Below are 20,521 nucleotides of genomic sequence, written 5' to 3'. Positions count from 1 at the left end.
TCACAGACATGTTACGCGTCAGGTGAGCTCAGGTGTGTTAGTGGTTCCATCTGCAAGGTCCAATTGTATGGCAAGAACTGTTTTATCTAGAGCATCATCTGCTTGGAATAAACTGGATTTAAGAACAAGGCATATATCAAACATATATAATTTTAAGAAGACTCTAAAACAGATTACAATTAATAGTATTACATCAGTTAATTTGTGACTGTCTATATGTACTGATATTATCAAATGCTGTATGAGTGTGTATATGCAGATAAATGTGTACATGCGGTAATGTTATATTTATGTATGTTATATTTGTGTATTTTAATTGTATATAAGTTTTAGTACGCTTATGGGCCCCAGGAAGACTAGCAACCACATTGTGGAAGCTAATGGGGATCCAAATAAATAAATAAATAAATAAATAAATAACACCCTATCTGGACTCGCACCCTCATTGGTGCTTACATCAGTCCCACGAGTTGCCGCAGAGCAACCAATAGTCGTGCGAGCTGCCTCACCTAGGTCTGCTCTGTGCAGCAATACTTTTTAAATTAATGTAAAATTAAGGATATTTTTTGGCTTCAGTATTCTCGAGAAAAGGGATTTTCCCGTAGCTTAAGCTAGCTTTTTTTTTTTTATTGCCCCTTTAGGGACTAATAAAGTTATCTGAATCTGAATTATCTCTGTAACAGAAAGACAAGATTTCAGCACATCCAGTGACATCCTGATCGTAACATACAGAGAATAATAAACAAGAGAGAATTGCCAACAGGGAAATACAGCCTGACCTTTTCATGAATTTGCCTTTCAAATAGGCTCAAAAGTAAGACTACAACAAGAGACTGTATTCTCTGACGGGAGGAAATTCGAGGAATGATTCAGAGAGATTCAGGATTGTTGTCAGACTAGATATGTGTGTGTGAGTGGGCAGGTATACACCGTCATGTCTTGGTTTTGTTTATTATTACCAGTTACATCCTCATTCTGATCCACAGAGAAACAGAGACATATTTATGCAAATATAACAAAAATAAAAATGAAAAAGTTTGATAAAATATTGAGACAGAACTGGCAGAAAAGTGCAAAATGATTTGCTTTATTGTATAAATGTTATTCAGGGTTGATATTATTGTCCTATTTCCTTGTTACCTTTATTATGACTGCACAAACCTGACAGACAGGTTTGTATTCCTCTTCTTTTTGACTTCTGTGTTGTGTGTATTTAAGCATTTTGTGTGTTTTTCAGTATATGGTCAAAATACATTGATGCCTAATCATCATACTGTTTTTTGAATCACACAGAGGCATTCGGTTTGATTGTTCTTCAATAATTTGAAGAGCTGTGACCTGATGCCAGTGTCTGATGTTACATTGACTGGAGTGGTGCTGATGTGGAAACTCTGAGCATCAGGTTATTTGTCATACACAAAAAAAGCCCAATCCCATGTGTTTATTGTGATGTTATGATGCTGAGATGCAGCTGGAGCTCTTAGACGACTTTCAAACCCTCACAGGACCCTCAAAGAGTCCCAGTGCACTGCTCAAAACACACCAAGCATCTACAGGAAGGGGTTAGTTGTGATAAGGAGACAGTGGCGTTCAGACACTGAGTTTTAACTAAATGTGCGAACTAAATTAAACTTATATACCACTGATGTGCTTTTTTCTGCTTTCACACTTTGGTTAAAAGCAAACGTGCACCAAAAACAAAAATTGGTGTTAGTAAAAAGTATGATTATAAATATCCAAACAATTCTGACAGATGCATTACTTTATAAAAACAATTTATTGGGTCTTAAACATAATGAGATAGTTATTACAATGAAACTACGCTCCATGTTTATCTCTGAGGATATTTTAAATAATTTTTAAACAATTCAGTTCCAGCAAATAAAACATTATTTTAAATTTTTACATAATAAGGCAGGAACATATTGACAGACTCACTTTTCTTAACTTTAGCCAACAATTTAAGAACACAGTGCATTTGGAAAGAACACAACAGTACAAAACAGTGTATTAGCTTCAGAAAACTGTAAAAGCTAAATATAACTTATAATATGAAAAGTTAAGGCAAAATTATTTATAGCACACTTTAAACACTACAAGTACAAGTATTTGATTAAAAAGTAAAGGGTACAACATAAAACATGTAGTCATTAAGGCAAGAATAACGTTTGGTCTTTAAATCTCTGTTTCTGTACATTTCATCATCTAATTGAACATTCACTCACTTAAAGGATTATTAGGAACACACCACACTGTGTTTGGCCCCCTTTCGCCTTCAGAACTGCCTTAATTCCACGTATCATTGATTCAACAAGGTGCTGAAAGCATTCTTTAGAAATGTTGGCCCGTATTGATGAGATGCACATGCAGGGCACGAAGCTCCCGTTCCACCACATTCCAAAGATGCTCTATTGGGTTCGGATCTGGTGACTATGCATATCTGCATTTAAGTCTACATTTTAACAGGCTGAAAATGACGAGGTGCAAAATGTCAAATGTTAAAAAATAAACACATGGATGAAAGAATCGTTCATAATTAAATTAATTTATGATTAATCTTATAATTAATATAATGCATTTTTTTAAATAGTTGAATTTCTAATGAATGGCAACTGTAAAGTAGACATTTCAGTTCCTTGCTGCCCTCTAGAGGCTGAAAACTGCAGCTCTCCACCTGATCCACACACACTTTGCATTTGCAAAGCAACTCTGTAACTGTGAGTTTGTTCAACAAACTTTATGGACAGGTCCCCTTAGTCTCTCCACACAGTCGTCCTTGAAAATGTTTATTTTTCAGCCACAGATCTAGAATCAGGTGTTTTAGTGAATGTTTCTCTTCAGCCGGCCTGTTTCACTGACTCTTGTGTGATTTACGCTGGTGTTAAACAGTTTTATTTAGACTACACTGATACTACAGTCAAATACCCCAAACACATTAAAAGTTCTAAGAAAAACAAAATGTTTACACAACTGATTTATCATAAACCACTTCTTCAGATGATCTTTAAAGCGTGATAAGTAGAACATTTTCTTATTGACTGCGGTAAACTATTCCAATATTTGCTCCCTATTTCATTTAATATTTTTCTGACCAAAATATGTTTATTGACCAAAACTGCTCGTTTCGTGTCTTAGGCCATCATTGTGTACCTACATTTACATGTACTGTCATTAAATCATGTTTAATTTGGACTTCTCTGTGCATGCTTTTTGAGGTGGTGACCATAGACCTCCATTATATCTGACAGACAAGAACGGTTTGACCTAAAAATATCAAAATTGAAACTACTGTGGAAACAAAGACATCTTCTACTTGGATGCCCTTGAGGTAAGCTAAAACTCATCAAACATTAATTTCAAAGTGAACTATCCCTTTAAAACACTTTTTTATGATCCTACATTACAGTCTTCATCTTATGTCAAATGACTCTTCAATATTTATTTTGATTTAAATTAGAAGCAAACTTTACCTCTTTTAAAGGTGAATGCACCTTTAATGAAACGTTCATGTGTTCAAGATCAAACAAGCTCAAAAAGCTAAAGAAAACAGTGGTTATAAAAGCACAAATAAAGAAACACAAAAGATACATTTGATTATTAAAGTGTTGATGTTAATAAGGGCATTAGGTGTTGTGGTCAGAGTAGGTGTTGTAGTCGCTCGATGTGGACGGTTTTTTGTCTTCCTGTGTTTAATGTTAATCTTAATGTTGTGTAGAGGGAAGCAGAATCATTCTGAAGTGTTTTCATCTCCACAACATGAAGATCATTCAGCTTCAGCTCTGTGAGTTTATATAACAATATATTTACACACACTTTACAAACTTAAACTAAATTGTTTTTTATTATAAGTTATATATGGTGGTGGTTTCAATACTGGGTCGTACTGAATTTGATGCATGTTTATTTATTTGTATCTTATAGATATATTAATCTGTTGTCGAGCTGCAGTCTCAGATCAACTCACTGATCTGGGATCAAATGTGACCATAAACTGTGATCTTGATGAAAATGAGGTTTATTGGATTTTACTGAAAACACCAGATCCTCCAACAGTGATTCTACGGTCATTCCCAACATCAACAGCACCTTTTTACTCGAATAAAACGTTCATAAAGAAATATTCTGTGCAGTTTAAACACCGTCTGGTTATTAATAATGTGACCGCTGATGAATTAGGAGTTTATTACTGTATGAACGCAGGCGCAACTCCAAAACTCAGCAACAGCACCAGACTGACCTTCACCGGTGAGTTCATTTACTCCTCTATTAATCAGAACATATTGATGATTAGTGTGAATACTCACATATGACTACTTCAGGATTTTTACACACTCATGAAAAGCATAATTTTGCACACACACACAGACATGAAAATGAAATAAATATTAAAGTCAGTCAGTTATTACTGTAATTATGGACACTTTCTTTCCAGAATCAACTCAAATAACCAAATGTCACAATCATACAGTGGTGAAGTTTATTGATCAGAATCAGAAACAAAGTCAGATTATTATCATCATATCTGGACTGATGAACGGGCTTCTGCTCATTGTGCTGATCGGTGAGTTATTATTTAACTAAAGACTTAATAAGCAAATGAGATATACTGTAGTCTTAAAATATCAATATGACACTCTTCTCGGTCATGTGAAGGGTTTCATTACTATTTTTTACTTTTTTTTTTTTACTATTTTGGTTATTAGGTGTCTTCATATACAGTATATATCTTTCCCATTTAAAACAGAATAATCTTCCCTTGAGTAAATTTTAAATCTGAATTCCTTGTCTCATTTTTAGTTTTTGCTGTTGGAAAAACAGAACGGTTGGAAAAATATGATCCTGATCTCCTTCAGACACGAGTTATATATCAGCTTCAAAACCCAAACCGACTAACAGCAGAATAAAGTCAAATATGTGAAACCATCAATAGTTTTAGTAAAATTCATTACTGTTAGTTTCGATAATTGTTAAGAATTCTTGATGAGCTCGTATTTGAAGAAATCATAGAGCCTCTTGTTTTGATTATTGTTAATATTAATAAAAAGCTTAATGTAAATATTGTTTTCTTTGTTGCTCTTTCAGTTCTCGGAGGAGGATGATATTAAGCGACAGTATCTGTGTTTGATTATATAACATGTTCTTAAAATATCGTGTACTTTATATACTTCATGTCAAGAATAAGTTATTTTACGTTGTAATATCAGACTCGGGAGACTGGTGATAATTGTCACATTTTCATCTCAACTTTTGAACATTTATTGATTTGGAAAAAGGCACATTAAACATGTTCCTGTAGTTATCAATACAAATTGAAGTGTAGTTATTATAATTTAAGTCTTTGTGTGTTTTTTGGCAAGATACATTTCCACTTGACCTTGACAAAGTATAATTACAAACCTTTTTCTGTCTTGGTGTCCCGTCTTGGATAACTAGTATTACTAAGGCTATTGCCGAGTAATTATTAATATTAATAATATTTATATTAATGGTTCTTGTCAAAAGTGTAATATTTCAAATTATTATCTTTTGTAATCTAAAAATATTCTCATGAATGAAAAAATATAACACAATTTAAGAATCTGATATATAACATTATATATACATTTTATTTTTCATTTATATAGAAATATATTTGAGATATTGTTACTGTAAATATATATCATTGTATTCAGCGCACAAAAAAGGGCCTACCAACCGCAAAGTGCAGCTGAGGTTCTGAACCAAAACCACAAATATGTTCCACTGGTCGGTTCTTTCACCTTCGTCTAGAGTGGATGTTTAACTGAACCAAGTGTCAAAACATTTATATGTTTGGATCTCAATTCTCACAGTTTTCTTAACCTCAAGTGGACACCCGTACCACATTGTAACACTTCTGTACTTCACAGATCTACACATTTCATATCAGAGCTTTAGACAGATCTAAATCAGGTGTTTTAGTAAATGTTTCTCTGCCTGTTTCACTGACTCTCATGTTCGTTAGTTACTGATACGAATGTGTTAAACAAAATTTTATCCAAACTACACTGAAACTGGTGAATTCTAAAAAACAGTCACGTAATTTGGTCACCACATCACCAAATAACAATTCTCTAAGGCAGCAGCCAAAAAAGTGTTGCAGAGATTATGAATTTTTGTAGGAATCCTGATGTGGGTGATGTTAAAGTAGTTTGTTTGTAGCCTAAGTTTAGCTATTTAGAATTTATTTCTGGTGATTTTATTTGGGTTTCAAATTGCATAAAAGTTGTGTTCATTTGTTTGTGTATTTATTTGATAGGGGCAAAGCATGTAAATGAACATTAGAATGAAATACAAAATGTAAACAAGCCGGATTATAGATAAATTATATTTATTAAGATAGTATCTCGAGGCCACGAGTTACTATCTTGAGGCCACAAGTTAGTATCTTGAGGCCACGAGTTAGTATCTTGAGGCCACGAGTTAGTATCTTGAGGCCACGAGTTAGTATCTTGAGGCCACGAGTTAGTATCTTGAGGCCACGAGTTAGTATCTTGAGGCCACGAGTTAGTATCTTGAGGCTACGAGTTAGTATCTTGAGGCTACGAGTTAGTATCTTGAGGCCACAAGTTAGTATCTTGAGGCCACGAGTTAGTATCTTGAGGCCACGAGTTAGTATCTTGAGGCCACGAGTTAGTATCTTGAGGCCACGAGTTAGTATCTTGAGGCCACGAGTTAGTATCTTGAGGCCACGAGTTAGTATCTTGAGGCCACGAGTTAGTATCTTGAGGCCACGAGTTAGTATCTTGAGGCCACGAGTTAGTATCTTGAGGCCACGAGTTAGTATCTTGAGGCCACGAGTTAGTATCTTGAGGCTACGAGTTAGTATCTTGAGGCTACGAGTTAGTATCTTGAGGCCACAAGTTAGTATCTTGAGGCCACGAGTTAGTATCTTGAGGCTACGAGTTAGTATCTTGAGGCCACAAGATAGTAGCCCATTCTCACCCCCAAGGCGTCACCTAACTGACGCCTTGGGAAGCATTTGGACATGCTTCAATATCTGACGCTTTAGGCGCCCTTTAGCGTCAGTTAGATGACGCCCTAGGATCGCGTGTACCCTACCCCCACCCCACACCTAAACCTAACCGCGTCCTCTAACTGACGCTTTCCTTTAACGTCAGTTAGATGACGCCGTAGGATCGCCTAAAACGTCAAATATTGAAGCATGGTCAAAGGTGACGCCTTGGGGTGAGAATGCTTTGAAGATAGTTATAATTATTATTTTTTTGCCAAAGTGGGACTAGGGGGGCTCCGTAAAATTCCAATATTTGCTATTAAAGATAATCCTTTCTGACAAAAAGATGTAATTATCATAATAATCATAAACTGTTAATGGTCACAGAGCTTATTTTTCTGCTATAAGACAATGGGAAATCCTGTTGGCTTTTTGTCGAGGGAACCAGGGTGATGCGAACTTCTGGGTTGGTCTATAAAAATAGATCATTAATTCAGACTCCGATCAATAATAAAACACAGCAGTTCACATCATTTCAACATGACAAAATCTATTAGAAACAAACTACTGAATGCACCTTTAATGGTAACACTTTACAATAAGGTTCATTAGTTAACATTAGTTAACCACATTAGTTAACATGAACTAAGAATGAACAATACTTCTTCAGCATTTATTAATCTTAGTTAATATTAATTCCAACATTTACTAATACGTTATTAAAATCAAAGGTTGTATATAACATTAGTAAATGCACTGTGAACTAACATGAACAAACAATGAACAGCTGTATTTATATTAACTAACATTAACAAAGATTAATAAACACTGTAACTAATGCATTGCTCATTCTTAGTTCATGTTAGTTAATGCATTTACTAATGTTAACTAATGAACCTTATTGTAAAGTGTTACCCCTTTAATGAAACACAAATCAAGTTTATGTGTTCAAGATCAAACAAGCTCAACAGTGGTTATAAAAGCACAATGTTTTTTAAGAATAGTGTTGATGGTAATGAGGGCATTAGGTGTTGTGGTCAGAGTAGGTGTTGTAGTCGCTCGATGTGGACGGTTTTTTGTCTTCCTGTGTTTTCTTCAGAGCTGCAGTAGATTCATCTTAATGTTGTGTAGAGGGAAGCAGAATCATTCTGAAGTGTTTTCATCTCGACATCATGAAGATCATTCAGCTTCAGCTCTGTGAGTTTATATAACAATATATTTACACAAACTTTACAAACTTAAACTAAATTGTTTTATTATAAGTTAGGCTATATATTGTGGTGGTTTCAATACTGGGTCGTACTGAATTTCATGCATGTCTATTTGTATCTTATAGATGTGTTAATCTGTTGTCGAGCTGCAGTCTCAGATCAACTCACTGATCTGGGATCAAATGTGACCATAAACTGTGATCTTGATGAAAATGAGGTTTATTGGATTTTACTGAAAACACCAGATCCTCCAACAGTGATTCTACGGTCAACCTCAAATCCAACAGCACCTTTTTACTCAAATAAAACATTCAGAAAGAAATATTCACTGCAATTTAATCATCATCTTGTTATTAATAATGTGACCGCTGATGAATTAGGAGTTTATTACTGTATGAACACAGACACTCCTCCAAAACTCAGCAACGGCACCAGACTGACCTTCAACGGTGAGTTCATTTACTCCTCTATTGATCAGAACATATTGATGATTAGTGTGAATACTTACATTTGTTATGTGAGACTTCAGGATTTTTACACACTCATGAACAACATAATTTTGCACACACAGAGATGAAAATTATTTAAATATTAAAGTCAGTCGGTTATTACTGTAATTATGGACACTTTCTTTCCAGAATCAACTCAAGTAACCGAATGTCACAATCATACAGCGGTGAAGTTTATTAATCAGAATCAGAAACAAAGTCAGATTATTATCATCATATCTGGACTGATGAACGGGCTTCAGCTCATTGTGGTGATCGGTGAGTTATTATTTAACTAAAAACTTAATAAGCAAATGAGATATACTGTAGTCTTAAAACATCAATATGACCCTCTTCTCGGTCATGTAAAGGGTTTCATTACTTTTTTTTTTCTTTTTCTTTTTTACTATTTTGGTTATTAGGTGTCTACAAATACAGGACATATCTTTACCATTTAAAAAAGAATAATCTTCCTTTGAGTAAATATTAAATCTGAATTTCTTATCTCATTTTTAGTTTTTGCCGTTGGAAAAACAGAACGGTTGGAAAAATATGATCCTGATCTCCTTCAGACACGAGTTATATATCAGCCTCATAACCCAAACCGACTAACAGCAGAATAAGGTCAAATATGTCAAACCATCTTTTATCAAATTCATTACACTGTAAAAAAAATATATATATATTGTTGGTTTAACTTAAAAAGTAAGTGACCTGGTTGCCTTAAAATTTTAAGTTGATTGAACTGGACAAAGTGAGTTAATACAATGAAGGAGATTACTTTAATCATCAGAAACTCAAAATAATAAGTTATCTCAACTAAATAAATTATTATAAAGATTTGACAAAAGAAAATATGTTGTGATAACAAATCTTGAAAATATTTTTTTACAGTGTACTATAAGTTTCAATAATTGTTAAGAATTCTTGATGAGCTCGTATTTGAAGAAACCATAGTCTCTTGTTTTGATTATTTTTAATATTAATAAAAAGCTTAATGTAAATATTGTTTTCTTTGTTGCTCTTTCAGTTCTCGGAGGAGGATGATATTAAGCGACAGCATCTGTTTGATTATAACATGTTTTTAAAATATCATGTGCTTTATATACTTCATGTCAAGAATAAATTATTTTACATTGTAATATCAGACTCTGGAGACTGGTGATAATTGTCACATTTTTCATCTCAACTTTTGAACATTCATTGGTTTGGAAAAAAGCTCATTAAACATGTTCCTGCAGTTATCAATACATATTGAAGTTTAGTTATTATAATTTAAGTCTTTGTGTGTTTTTTTGCAAGATACATTTCCACTTGAGCTTGACAAAGTACAATTACAAACCTTTTTCTGTCCTGGTTTCCCGGCATGGCTAACTATTATTACTAAGGCTATTACCCAGTAATTATTAATATTAATAATATTCATGGTTCTTGTCAAAAGTGTAATATTTTGAATTATTATCTTTTGTAATCTAAAAATAGTCTCATGAATAAAAATATAAAACAATTTAAGAATCTGATATAATTATATATACATATTATTTTACACTTATATGTTATATAGAAATATATTTGATATATTGTTACTGTAAATGTATATCATTGTATTCAGCGTAAAAGAAAGAGCCTCCCGTCTGCAGAGTGTAAAACTCGCTGAGTTTCTGAACCAAAACCACAAATATATTCCACTGGTCGGTTCTCTCACCTTCGTCTAGAGTGGATGTTTAACTGAACCAAGAGTCAAAACCTTTATATGTTTATGTTTCTCAATTCTCACAGTTTTCTTAACCTCAAGTGGACACAGCAGCATTGCCGTACCCGTACATTGTAACACTTCTGTTCTTCTATTGATCTACACATTTCATATCACAGCATTAGACATCATGTAAAGCACCTGCACACTTAATGAGTTTATATTGATGTGAATGTTCAACATTTAAAGCAGCTCCACATGAATCCAGTGTCATTCTCAGAGGCTTTAGTTCACATGGAAAATATGAAGTGCAGTTTTAATCATAAGAAAGACAAATAATCCATAAAAATCTCAAAAATAGATTTAACAACAGTAAACACCCGTCATAGCCGTGAAGTAATCACAACCCGTCGTAAAGCTTTTACCTGAGTGCTCTGTATACGGTCTGTCCAGAAGATTCTCTGTGAAATACATTACCATTGTCAACGCCAGCGAGAGCTCTTCTCTCCGCAGCCGCTATTTATTTATTTTATTTATTTGGATCCCCATTAGCTTCCACAATGTGGTTGCTAGTCTTCCTGGGGCCCATAAGCGTACTAAAACTTATATACAATTAAAATACACAAATATAACATACATAAATATAACATTACCGCATGTACACATTTATCTGCATATACACACTCATACAGCATTTGATAATATCAGTACATATAGACAGTCACAAATTAACTGATGTAATACTATTAATTGTAATCTGTTTTAGAGTCTTCTTAAAATTATATATGTTTGATATATGCCTTGTTCTGCTATAGTATATCCTTGGGACTTTGGTGGACAAAGAAGAGATTAAGTGATCCCCTGTTCAGAGAAACTATTTTAACCTAATAAAGCAACTCAACTTTGCAATAGTTTTAGAGGGCCTGTCTCAATTCGAGCCCTTAGATTCGGTTTCAGAAAAATGTCTTACTTTTAAGACCATCTTTTGCTGTTTTTTTTCGTCCCTTGAGTCAGAGTCGGAGACCTTCAGGCCCTTTTGGTTCCCCCACTTGCCTTGAGTTTGCACCGGGGATGGTCATGGTCAAGGCATTCTTGTATCCAAAACAGGGATACATCCTTGAGGTGCCAAACATGATTCCGAGTCCTATTGTGCTGCAGGCTTTTGTCCTTTTATCTCTTCGGATCAGGAAAAGCTGAAACTCTTGTGTTCAATGCTTGCACTGGACATTTATGTTCATCAGACTTCTCAGTGGAGAAGTTCTGACCAGCTGTTTGTTTTAGTTTGGTCCTTTAATAAACCCCTTTGAGAATCAGTTGCTGTATTGGGTTCATCAGCCATCCACATAACACGCAGTCCCTATATATAGGCAAAATTTTGAAGAAAAATGTTTACACAATTGATTCGTCATGAGCCACTTTTTAAAAGATATAGAACTATCGGTAAATTTCCAATATTTGCTCCCTATTAAAGATAATCCTTTCTGACAAAAAGATGTAATTATCATAATAATCATAAACTGTTAATGGTGACGGAGCTTATTTTTCTGCAATAAGACAATGGGAAATCTTATTGGCTTTTTGTCGAGGGAACCAGGGTGATGCGAACTTCTGGGTTGGTCTATAAAAATATGTCATTAATTCAGACTCCGATCAATAATAAAACACAGCGGTTCACATCATTTCAACATGACAAAATCTATAGAAGCAAATGCACCTTTAATGAAACTCCCGTCAAGTGTACGTGTTCAAGATCAAACAAGCTCAACAGTGGTTATAAAAGCACAATGTTTTTTTTAAGAATAGTGTTGATGGTAATGAGGGCATTAGATGTTGTGGTCAGAGTTTTTGACTTCCTCCGCTGAATGTGGAAGGTTTTTTGTCTTCCTGTGTTTTCTTCAGAGCTGCAGTAGATTCATCTTAATGTTGTGTAGAGGGAAACAGAATCATTCTGAAGTGTTTTCATCTCGACAACATGAAGATCATTCAGCTTCAGCTCTGTGAGTTTATATAACAATATATTTACACAAACTTTACAAACCTAAACTAAACTGTTTTATTATAAATCATCCATTGTTTTATATTTCACGGTGGTTTTAATTGGGTAATACTGAATTTTATGCATGTCTATTTATTTATTTTTTTATCTTATAGATGTGTTAATCTGTTGTCGAGCTGCAGTGTCAGATCAACTCACTGATCTGGGATCAAATGTGACCATAAACTGTGATCTTGATGAAAATGAGGTTTATTGGATTTTACTGCAAACACCAGATCCTCCAACAGTGATTCTATGGTCGTTCCCAACGCCACAATCCCCTTTTTACCCAAATAAAACACTCAGAAAGAAATATTCAGTGCAGTTTAAACACTGTCTGGTTATTAATAATGTAACCGCTGATGAATTAGGAGTTTATTACTGTATGAACACAGACACTCCTCCAAAACTCAGCAACAGCACCAGACTGACCTTCACCGGTGAGTTCATTTACAGTGATTACATTCATTTACGAATAATTACAGTTGTTATGAACTACAGGAATTTTACACACTCATGAAAAACATAATTTTGCACACTCAGAGATGAATATAAATATTAAAGTCACTCAGTTATTACTCTGAACACTTTCTTTCCAGAATCAACTCAAATAACCAAATATCACAATCATACAGCGATGGAGTTTATTAATCAGAATCAGAAACAATGTCGGATGATTATCATCATATCTGGACTGATGAACGGGCTTCAGCTCATTGTGGTAATTGGTGAGTTATTATTTAATTAAAAACATAATAAGCAAATGAGATATACTGTAGTCCTAAAATATCAATATGACTCTTCTCGGTCATGTGAAGGGTTTAATTTTTTTTATTTATTTTTTTACTATTTTGGTTATTAGGTGTCTTCATATACATTATTTATATCTTTACTATTTAAAACAGAATAATATTCCCTTGATTAAATATTAAATCTGAATTCCTTGTCTCATTTTTAGTTTTTGCTGTTGGAAAAACAGAACGGTTGGAAAAATATGATCCTGATCTCCTTCAGACACGAGTTATATATCAGCCTCATAACCCAAACTGACTAACAGCAGAATAAGGTGAAATATGTGAAACCATCAATAGTTTTAGTCAAATTCATTACTGTAAGTTTAGATATTCTTGCTGAGCTGTTATTCAAAGAAATCATAGAGCCTCTTATTTTGATTATTATTAATATTAATAAAAATCTTAATGTAAATATTGTTTTCTTTGTTGCTCTTTCAGTTCACTGGCGTGGATGATATTAAGCGACTGCATCTGTGTTTGATTATATAACATGTTCTTAAAATATCATGTGCTTTATATACTTCATGTCAAGAATAAATTATTTTACATTGTAATATCAGACAAGACTGGTGCTAATTGTTACATTTGTTACTAAAATAAAAAAATATTTAGAAATAAAAAAGAGCCTATGGTCTGCAGAGTGGAAAACTCAGCTGAGGTTCTGAACCAAAACCACAAATATGCTCCACTGGTCGGTTCTCTCACCTTCGTCTAGAGTGGATGTTTAACTGAACCAAGAGTCAAAACCTTTATATGTTTATGTATCTCAATTCTCACAGTTTTCTTAACCTCAAGTGGACACCCGTACCCGTTGTAACACTTCTTTTACTAGATCTACACATTTCATTTCAGGGCATTAGACATCATGTAAAGCACCTGCACACTTAATACTTTTATATTCACATGAATCTAGTGTCATTTTCAGAGGATCAGTTCACACAGAGGAAGAGCTTGACTGAGCTTATTTAATGAATAATCCTGATGCACAATAATAAGAAAAAAACTTTTCAGTTTATATAAAAAGTTATGATTTGTATTCATATGTCTGAATGGCTTTGATGAAAAGGACCAACACCAAGTTTAATATAAATTCTAAATTTCAACATCATATTCTGCAGATGAGATATTATATGTCCTATTCGATTTAATTATTGCATGATGTCTTGTGCACACTGTATGAGCATTTGACTGATTAATAATTAGGAATTAATAAATCACATTTTTGTAAATGGTATTGTCATGAAACACATGGGGAACTAAACAACATGAACTACAAAGTCCACAAACACACAAGGAAAATATGAAGTGCAGTTTTAATCTTAAGAAAGATCTAATAATCCATAAAGATCTCAAAAAAGATTTAACAACAGTAAACACAACACAATGAAAGAACACTTGTGGTAAAGACTCATTTGTCCTTTAGAAAACCATGTTCCATGAAAACCAAGTAATGCCATGCAAAGCTTGTCATAATTCAGCAAAATATATATTTTAAAAAATGCTAGAAAAGTTAGAGAATGTGAAAAGTCAAATTGTATATTGTGTTTATGTCATTTGTTTCCTTCAGTCATGAAAGAAGGGAATAAGGCAGTTTTAATTATTTTTCTAAAGAGAAATATGATCAATTACAGGTAACACAATGCAAACCCAGAGCGAAAGCAATGATGTCTCCACTGTCTGCTGATTCTGCAAGAAAAAGTGAAGAAAAACAACAACAATATTGCACTGTGATAAAGGCAACGAATCCATACAGCTGTATTCAGACTGAAACATTAATAGTGAACTTCAACCGTCTGATCATCCACTTCATTTATACAACGCTTAAAATTGAAAACGTCATACATTAATGTCAACCATTTTTACACACTATTAATTTTGGTGGAAATTATTTAGTTTTACTTGTTTCAATCACATGGCACCACTGTCCATGACTAAATCATGTGCATGTAAATCATGCCACTCTCTATTATTTGAGAGTGGCATTTATATAAAACATTATTCCTATTTTTCAAATGTTTTGTTCAGGTGCTCACCTATATTTAGAAGCACTGCAGATACAAAGATGAAATAACAACTGTAAAAACAGAAGAAAAATACAAAGTGTTAGGAAGTTTAACAACCAGTCAATCATCACACTAGCAACAGTCATGGGCTGTGTCTGATGCATTTTTAGGTCGTGAGGGCTCAAAAACGTCCGAATGGGCAGTTAATGGCTGTTTCTTTTTTAAAGTTCATCAAAGTGCATCTATCCATGATAAATGTTATTCACAAGGCTCTGGGGGATTGTGTGCTTGTATTCGTCTGAAAGAAGAATGTCATGTACTCTTAGGATGGCTGAGGGTGGGTAAACCATGCATTCAGGGTGAACTATCCCTTTAATATTTAACTATTGTTTTAATCGCGCTCTAAAACTCACTATCAGTGTAATTTACATGCAACTCAAGAATGCTGATTCACATTGATAGCCTGCGGTGCAGCGTCAAACATAATTGTTGTTATGGTACTTAAAAACGATGCTAACTCTAGCTAAACTGAATGCACCTTCAATCTATTAATAACATAAAATAAAGTAAAATTAACAAACCAGGCCAAATGCAAATAAGAGCACAGAAACAGGAGCAGGCCTTTAGGACCTGCAATGCCACACCAGCAGAGGGAGCCCTCGCCTGAGTATTGACTGTGTACCGTTCCATCTGCTTCTACTTGCATTTCCTGTTTGAACAGTATCTAAGAAGATATTGTGAGTTTGCCCTTTGGCATAGTATTGCCAGTTCATTTGCTTTACTGAGCGTTTCCATTGTTTTCTGATTTCCGTCTATTGGATTACCCTTCTGCTTTGGTAGCCTGTTTTGGACTTATGACTGTGTTTGGACCTCTTGCTTGTTTGCTTACCTCTTTTGGATTGACCTTGTGTATGTCTCTAGGTTATGACCTATTGCCTGGCTAAACGTTTCTGTCTTTAAAACCTGCTGCTAAAACATCCGCAAATCCACCTCATTCGCCTCAGTCTCATCATTACAGACCTATGTGTTTGTCTGAAGACAGAAATCATTAAACATTCCTGTTCATCATGATGCCTTATATCATTAATAGTGTATTATAATATATAACACACTAGTATATCAAATTAGGGAGAAATACTTTTTTTAAGCAAAGTATTTTAAACTTTTTCCGTTTCCGTACGGATGTGTTCTAGATGTCATCAGATGTACAGTAAAAGATGTCAACAGTAACTATTGGTGAAATAATCAGACATGCGCAGCAGGTATTTTTATTAATCTAAAAATGTACTTCAAAATAGTCAAGACTTTTGAGTCTTTTGTGATCTGAGAAAGCTTAGACTTTATACTCCAGTTATAGTTCTTGCAAATAAAACAGTATCTTGAATATGTTTACTAATATTTGCTTCAAGCTAAGAAAAAAAACTTAAAACACAGCTTATTTTAATTTTCCTTTAAAAAAGTTTATCAGCACCTTAAACAGAAATACAAAAACGGTGAATAAACTGCTGCTCCCTGCCAAGAAGCACAACTCTGAGAACTCTTGACTCACCTTGAGATATTTTTACTTTTTGACTTTGTCACGGTTTAGTTTTGCCTTAAAGTGACAGTCATCCTTTCGGTCCCTCTTCTGTGAACTCAGGAGATGCGGATCGGCTCCACTCACTGTTTCCATCTATTCTTATCCACCTTATGTTGTTTTGACCGTTATTGTCAGTCAGTCATTCCTATCATATCTGAAAAACAATTGGATACAATGTGAATAAAGCCAGAATAATCAGATAGAAAATAAGAGAGACGGGTAGATTATCAATGGAGATGGGAATGATGAACAGGTTTAGTACTTGAGATAGATGAGCGTGGTCATGGAGCATAAAAATATGAATGATAACACAGGTAAGACAGGTAAGTAGGTGAGTCCTTATGCTGACTGAATGTGTGAGTGTGCTTTTGTGTTGCTCTTAAAGGAACACACTGACTTTAGCTTTTTCACAGTATCCCCCAGAGTTAGATAAGTCCATACATAACTTTTTCATTTCCGTGCGTGTAGGGTCAGAATTTGGTGTAAAACGCAAGAAACATGGATCCTGCATGTCATTGGTTCAGGCTGCTGCTGGTGTAATGCTATGAGGAAAATAATCTTGCCACACTTTGAGCTCCACCAACAGAGCATCTTTTGGAGTTTACTACCTGATTAGTATTGCTGCTGACCATGTCCATTCCTTTATGACTTCCAGCAGGATAATGCACCATGTCGCAAAGCTCAAATCATCTCAAACTAGTTTCTTGAACATGACAATGAGTTCACTAAACTCAAATGGCCTCCACAGTCACCAGAATCCAATAGAAGAGAAGCTTATCACACGCTTCCACCTCAACCACCAACTCATCCTGTGGATTCTAGATTTCCTCACCAAAAGATCACAGAGGGTATTGGTGAACCACACCCTATCGGACAACCTCTTCACCTCCACAGGCTCTCCACAAGGCTGTGTCCTCTCTCCACTGTTTTTCATCCTCTACACTGATGATTGTAGATCCGTCCAGCCAAACTGCCATTGTGTGAAATTTGCTGATGATACAGTCCTCTTGTCTCTGCTTTCCAGTAATGTACAACATCACGGACCAGCCCTGCAGGACTTTTTAATTTGGTGCGGAAAGTCTTGTCTTGAGCTGAACATAGATAAAACCAAAGACATGATTGTTACCTTCTCACCCAAACAAAGACAATTAGCAGAGGCTGTCACCACTATTATTCAGCAGGAGCCAGTGGAGATAGTGGCGACATACAAATACCTGGGATCGACCTTCGATAACCTGCTAAGGTTTTCCACCAATACAGAGGAAATCCTTAAAAAGTGTCATCAGAGACAATATCTACTTAGGAAGTTGAAGTCATTCGGGGTTAACAAAGTTATTCTTAAGACATTTTATTATTCTTTCATTGAAAATGTAATAACTTTTTCATTTATTAGCTGGTTTCATTCCATCACTCTCCTAAACAGGAACCGTCTGTCGAGCGTGGTTAAGGTCTGTTCAAAGATCATTGACCAGCCTGTTCGTACTCTTACTGCCTTATGCGACCAACAGACTGTAAAGGTGGCACGTAGGATTATTAATGACCCCTCTCACATTCTGTTTTCGGAGTTTGAATGGCTACCCTCGGGAAGCAGACTCCGTTGTCCGCTTTGTCGGACACAGAGGAGGAAAGTAACCTTCATCCCGAGGGCCGTCCAGCTTATGAACTTGAACTTTAATAGGAGTTAATGATTTCTTCAGGTTTTAGTTTTTTAATGATATGTGCTGTGTAGTGTTGGTTGTGCAATGTGCTTATGTAAGCTACTGTAATGTGCCTTCAAATTTCCCCCTGGGGACAAATAAAGTTGAATGAATGAATGAATGAATAGAGCAGGTTTGTGACGTTCTGGTACGGGAGATTCACATCATGAATGTGCAGCCAACAAATCTGTAGCAACTGTGGGATTCAATCATGTCAAGATGGACCAAAATCTCTGAGGAATGTCTCAAGTGCCTTGATGAATCTATGCCACGAAGAATTGAAGGCAAAAGGTCCAACACAGATCTAGGTGTACGTAATGAAGGCACCGTGTGTATTATATCAGGTCAGTGTTCTTGAGCCGGCAGTGTTTACATCATCACTTAGACAATTTCTCATCTTCTGATTTTAAAACAGCGACTGAAGCGACAAACTGAGGGAGAGACAAACTTGACATCTTTTTTTGGTGGATTTAACTTGATCAGCTTGTACCCGATATCAAGCCGCACAAGAAAATCGGCCCTACATTTCTTTGAGCTGGCTGCCAAAAACAGTGAATTCAGTTCAGACAAACATATCTCTGGGAGACCAGAGAAGGAGAAACTGTTTTGACTTTAAGCTGCTGCTATAGTTAAATAATGCTCAAGAGGGTGGTCGAGGTCATCGGCAGGTTCACAAGATGTCCAGAGATGAGGATAAGCATTCAAACGAAGAAGAGGAGGCCTATTGAACCACATCAAAAAATATCGGGCTCTCTTTCCTGCATCAAGTTGATGGTTACACAGATTTTTAGCACATTAAACTTGTGGCAACGAGAAACTGATGTAATTGCTTTATCATAAGAAGTTGTGTCCACTAGAAAAGGATGTTGTTCCTTCGGCTCAAGGCCACGACTAGCTTATTATAAATGCATGTCATAAACATTATCTTGTCATTCTCTTGCCCACAACCTATCATCACATAGGCTACCCGTGAGTTAATAGTCGTGGCCGTGACAAAACTAATGGTGCGTCTCTATCGGCTCCCTAGTTCAGTAGTCAGGGCACTGATGAGGGAGTCGTCATTTTAAGGGCTGTCTCTATCGCAAAATCCTTCCAGTAAACTGGAACATTCACTCCCTAAAAAATATCTAAATGTATCGCAAATACCAGAGAGTACTGATGATCACTTACCAGAAATTACATCACATTTCTGAAGCTAAAATAAAATGCACAAGCCAACCCAATAAAAATTATGCACGCAATATGTTCTACGAGATTCAGAAGTGTGCTTTTGATGGACACTTTACTGTCCCATGAGGCCACAGGAGAGGATTTGTGAATGGCAGTGAGGTGACGCTACTAACGCAGGTAGATCATGATAATGAAAACATGGCGAATGCTGTACGTGCGGATTACATACTCATACTATATAGAATGTTTTTTTTTTTTTTTCAGTTACACTGTAATGAGTTGCTGTAAAAATTACAGCAATATTTTACAGCAGCTGGCTGTTTTCTAATAATACAGCATTTTGCTGTAAACTGCAATGCACTCTGGGGCCGCGTGGCGGTTTGATTCAAAATACAGAATATTGCTGTAAATTTCAAATCGACACAGAGGCATTGTGATCTTCAACGGTCGTGTCGTCGACTTTCGGATAGCGCCAAGAGGAGTGATTCTCAACTGGTAAGTGACTTTCTGACAACAGTCGGTATTCACACGATCTTCGTGTTGATCAGCACACTTCGCCGTGATTATTTTATGGTGTAAATCAAATCAAAATCAAGTAATCTGTTAAAATGGGCGCCGAAATGGAAAAAAAAAAAAACAGATTATGAATGTTGCTGTGTCGTAACGTTATGTTTAATATTCCGGTGTGAAAATCCCTTATATTTCAGTACGAATATAAGCTATATATCCTATATATTTTAGCTATAACGTTAGCCTAAGTTACTCTCTGTGTGTAATTTGCTTATTTGTTTTCATACTTCCTTTGTTAATTTTATTTAAAAGAAAGAGTTCCTGCACTCTGAATACTAAAATATAGTTTAGATTTAAAATGCTGAAAC

The 20,521-nt window shown here is 35.2% G+C and overlaps 3 protein-coding genes across 3 annotated transcripts; all 3 read left to right on the top strand.

Moving 5' to 3' along the window:
* Positions 1 to 3,896: 3,896 nt before the first annotated feature.
* Positions 3,897 to 5,363, top strand: LOC148995826 (uncharacterized). The gene is made up of 3 exons (XM_089119141.1): positions 3,897 to 4,245; positions 4,433 to 4,561; positions 4,798 to 5,363. Exons 1-3 carry the CDS (start codon positions 3,897 to 3,899, stop codon positions 4,902 to 4,904), a joined length of 585 nt encoding a protein of 194 aa, XP_088975267.1. The 3' UTR covers positions 4,905 to 5,363.
* A 1,932-nt stretch (positions 5,364 to 7,295) lies between these two features.
* Positions 7,296 to 10,523, top strand: LOC148995825 (uncharacterized). Its single transcript, XM_089119140.1, has 4 exons — positions 7,296 to 8,170; positions 8,310 to 8,633; positions 8,823 to 8,951; positions 10,468 to 10,523. The coding sequence occupies exons 1-4, from the start codon at positions 8,146 to 8,148 to the stop codon at positions 10,521 to 10,523; spliced, it is 534 nt and encodes a 177-aa protein (XP_088975266.1). The 5' UTR covers positions 7,296 to 8,145.
* Positions 10,524 to 12,231: 1,708 nt separating this feature from the next.
* LOC120495193 (uncharacterized) lies at positions 12,232 to 13,148 on the top strand. Its single transcript, XM_089119139.1, has 3 exons — positions 12,232 to 12,362; positions 12,517 to 12,840; positions 13,000 to 13,148. The coding sequence occupies exons 1-3, from the start codon at positions 12,338 to 12,340 to the stop codon at positions 13,146 to 13,148; spliced, it is 498 nt and encodes a 165-aa protein (XP_088975265.1). The 5' UTR covers positions 12,232 to 12,337.
* Positions 13,149 to 20,521: the final 7,373 nt, after the last annotated feature.

Source organism: Pimephales promelas, chromosome 2, assembly GCF_988280905.1.
Source record: "Pimephales promelas chromosome 2, fPimPro1.hap1.1, whole genome shotgun sequence".
Classification (NCBI taxonomy): Eukaryota; Metazoa; Chordata; class Actinopteri; order Cypriniformes; family Leuciscidae; genus Pimephales; species Pimephales promelas.
The sequence above is the reverse complement of the archived record's forward strand: the minus strand, read 5'-3'. Positions and strand labels throughout refer to the sequence as shown.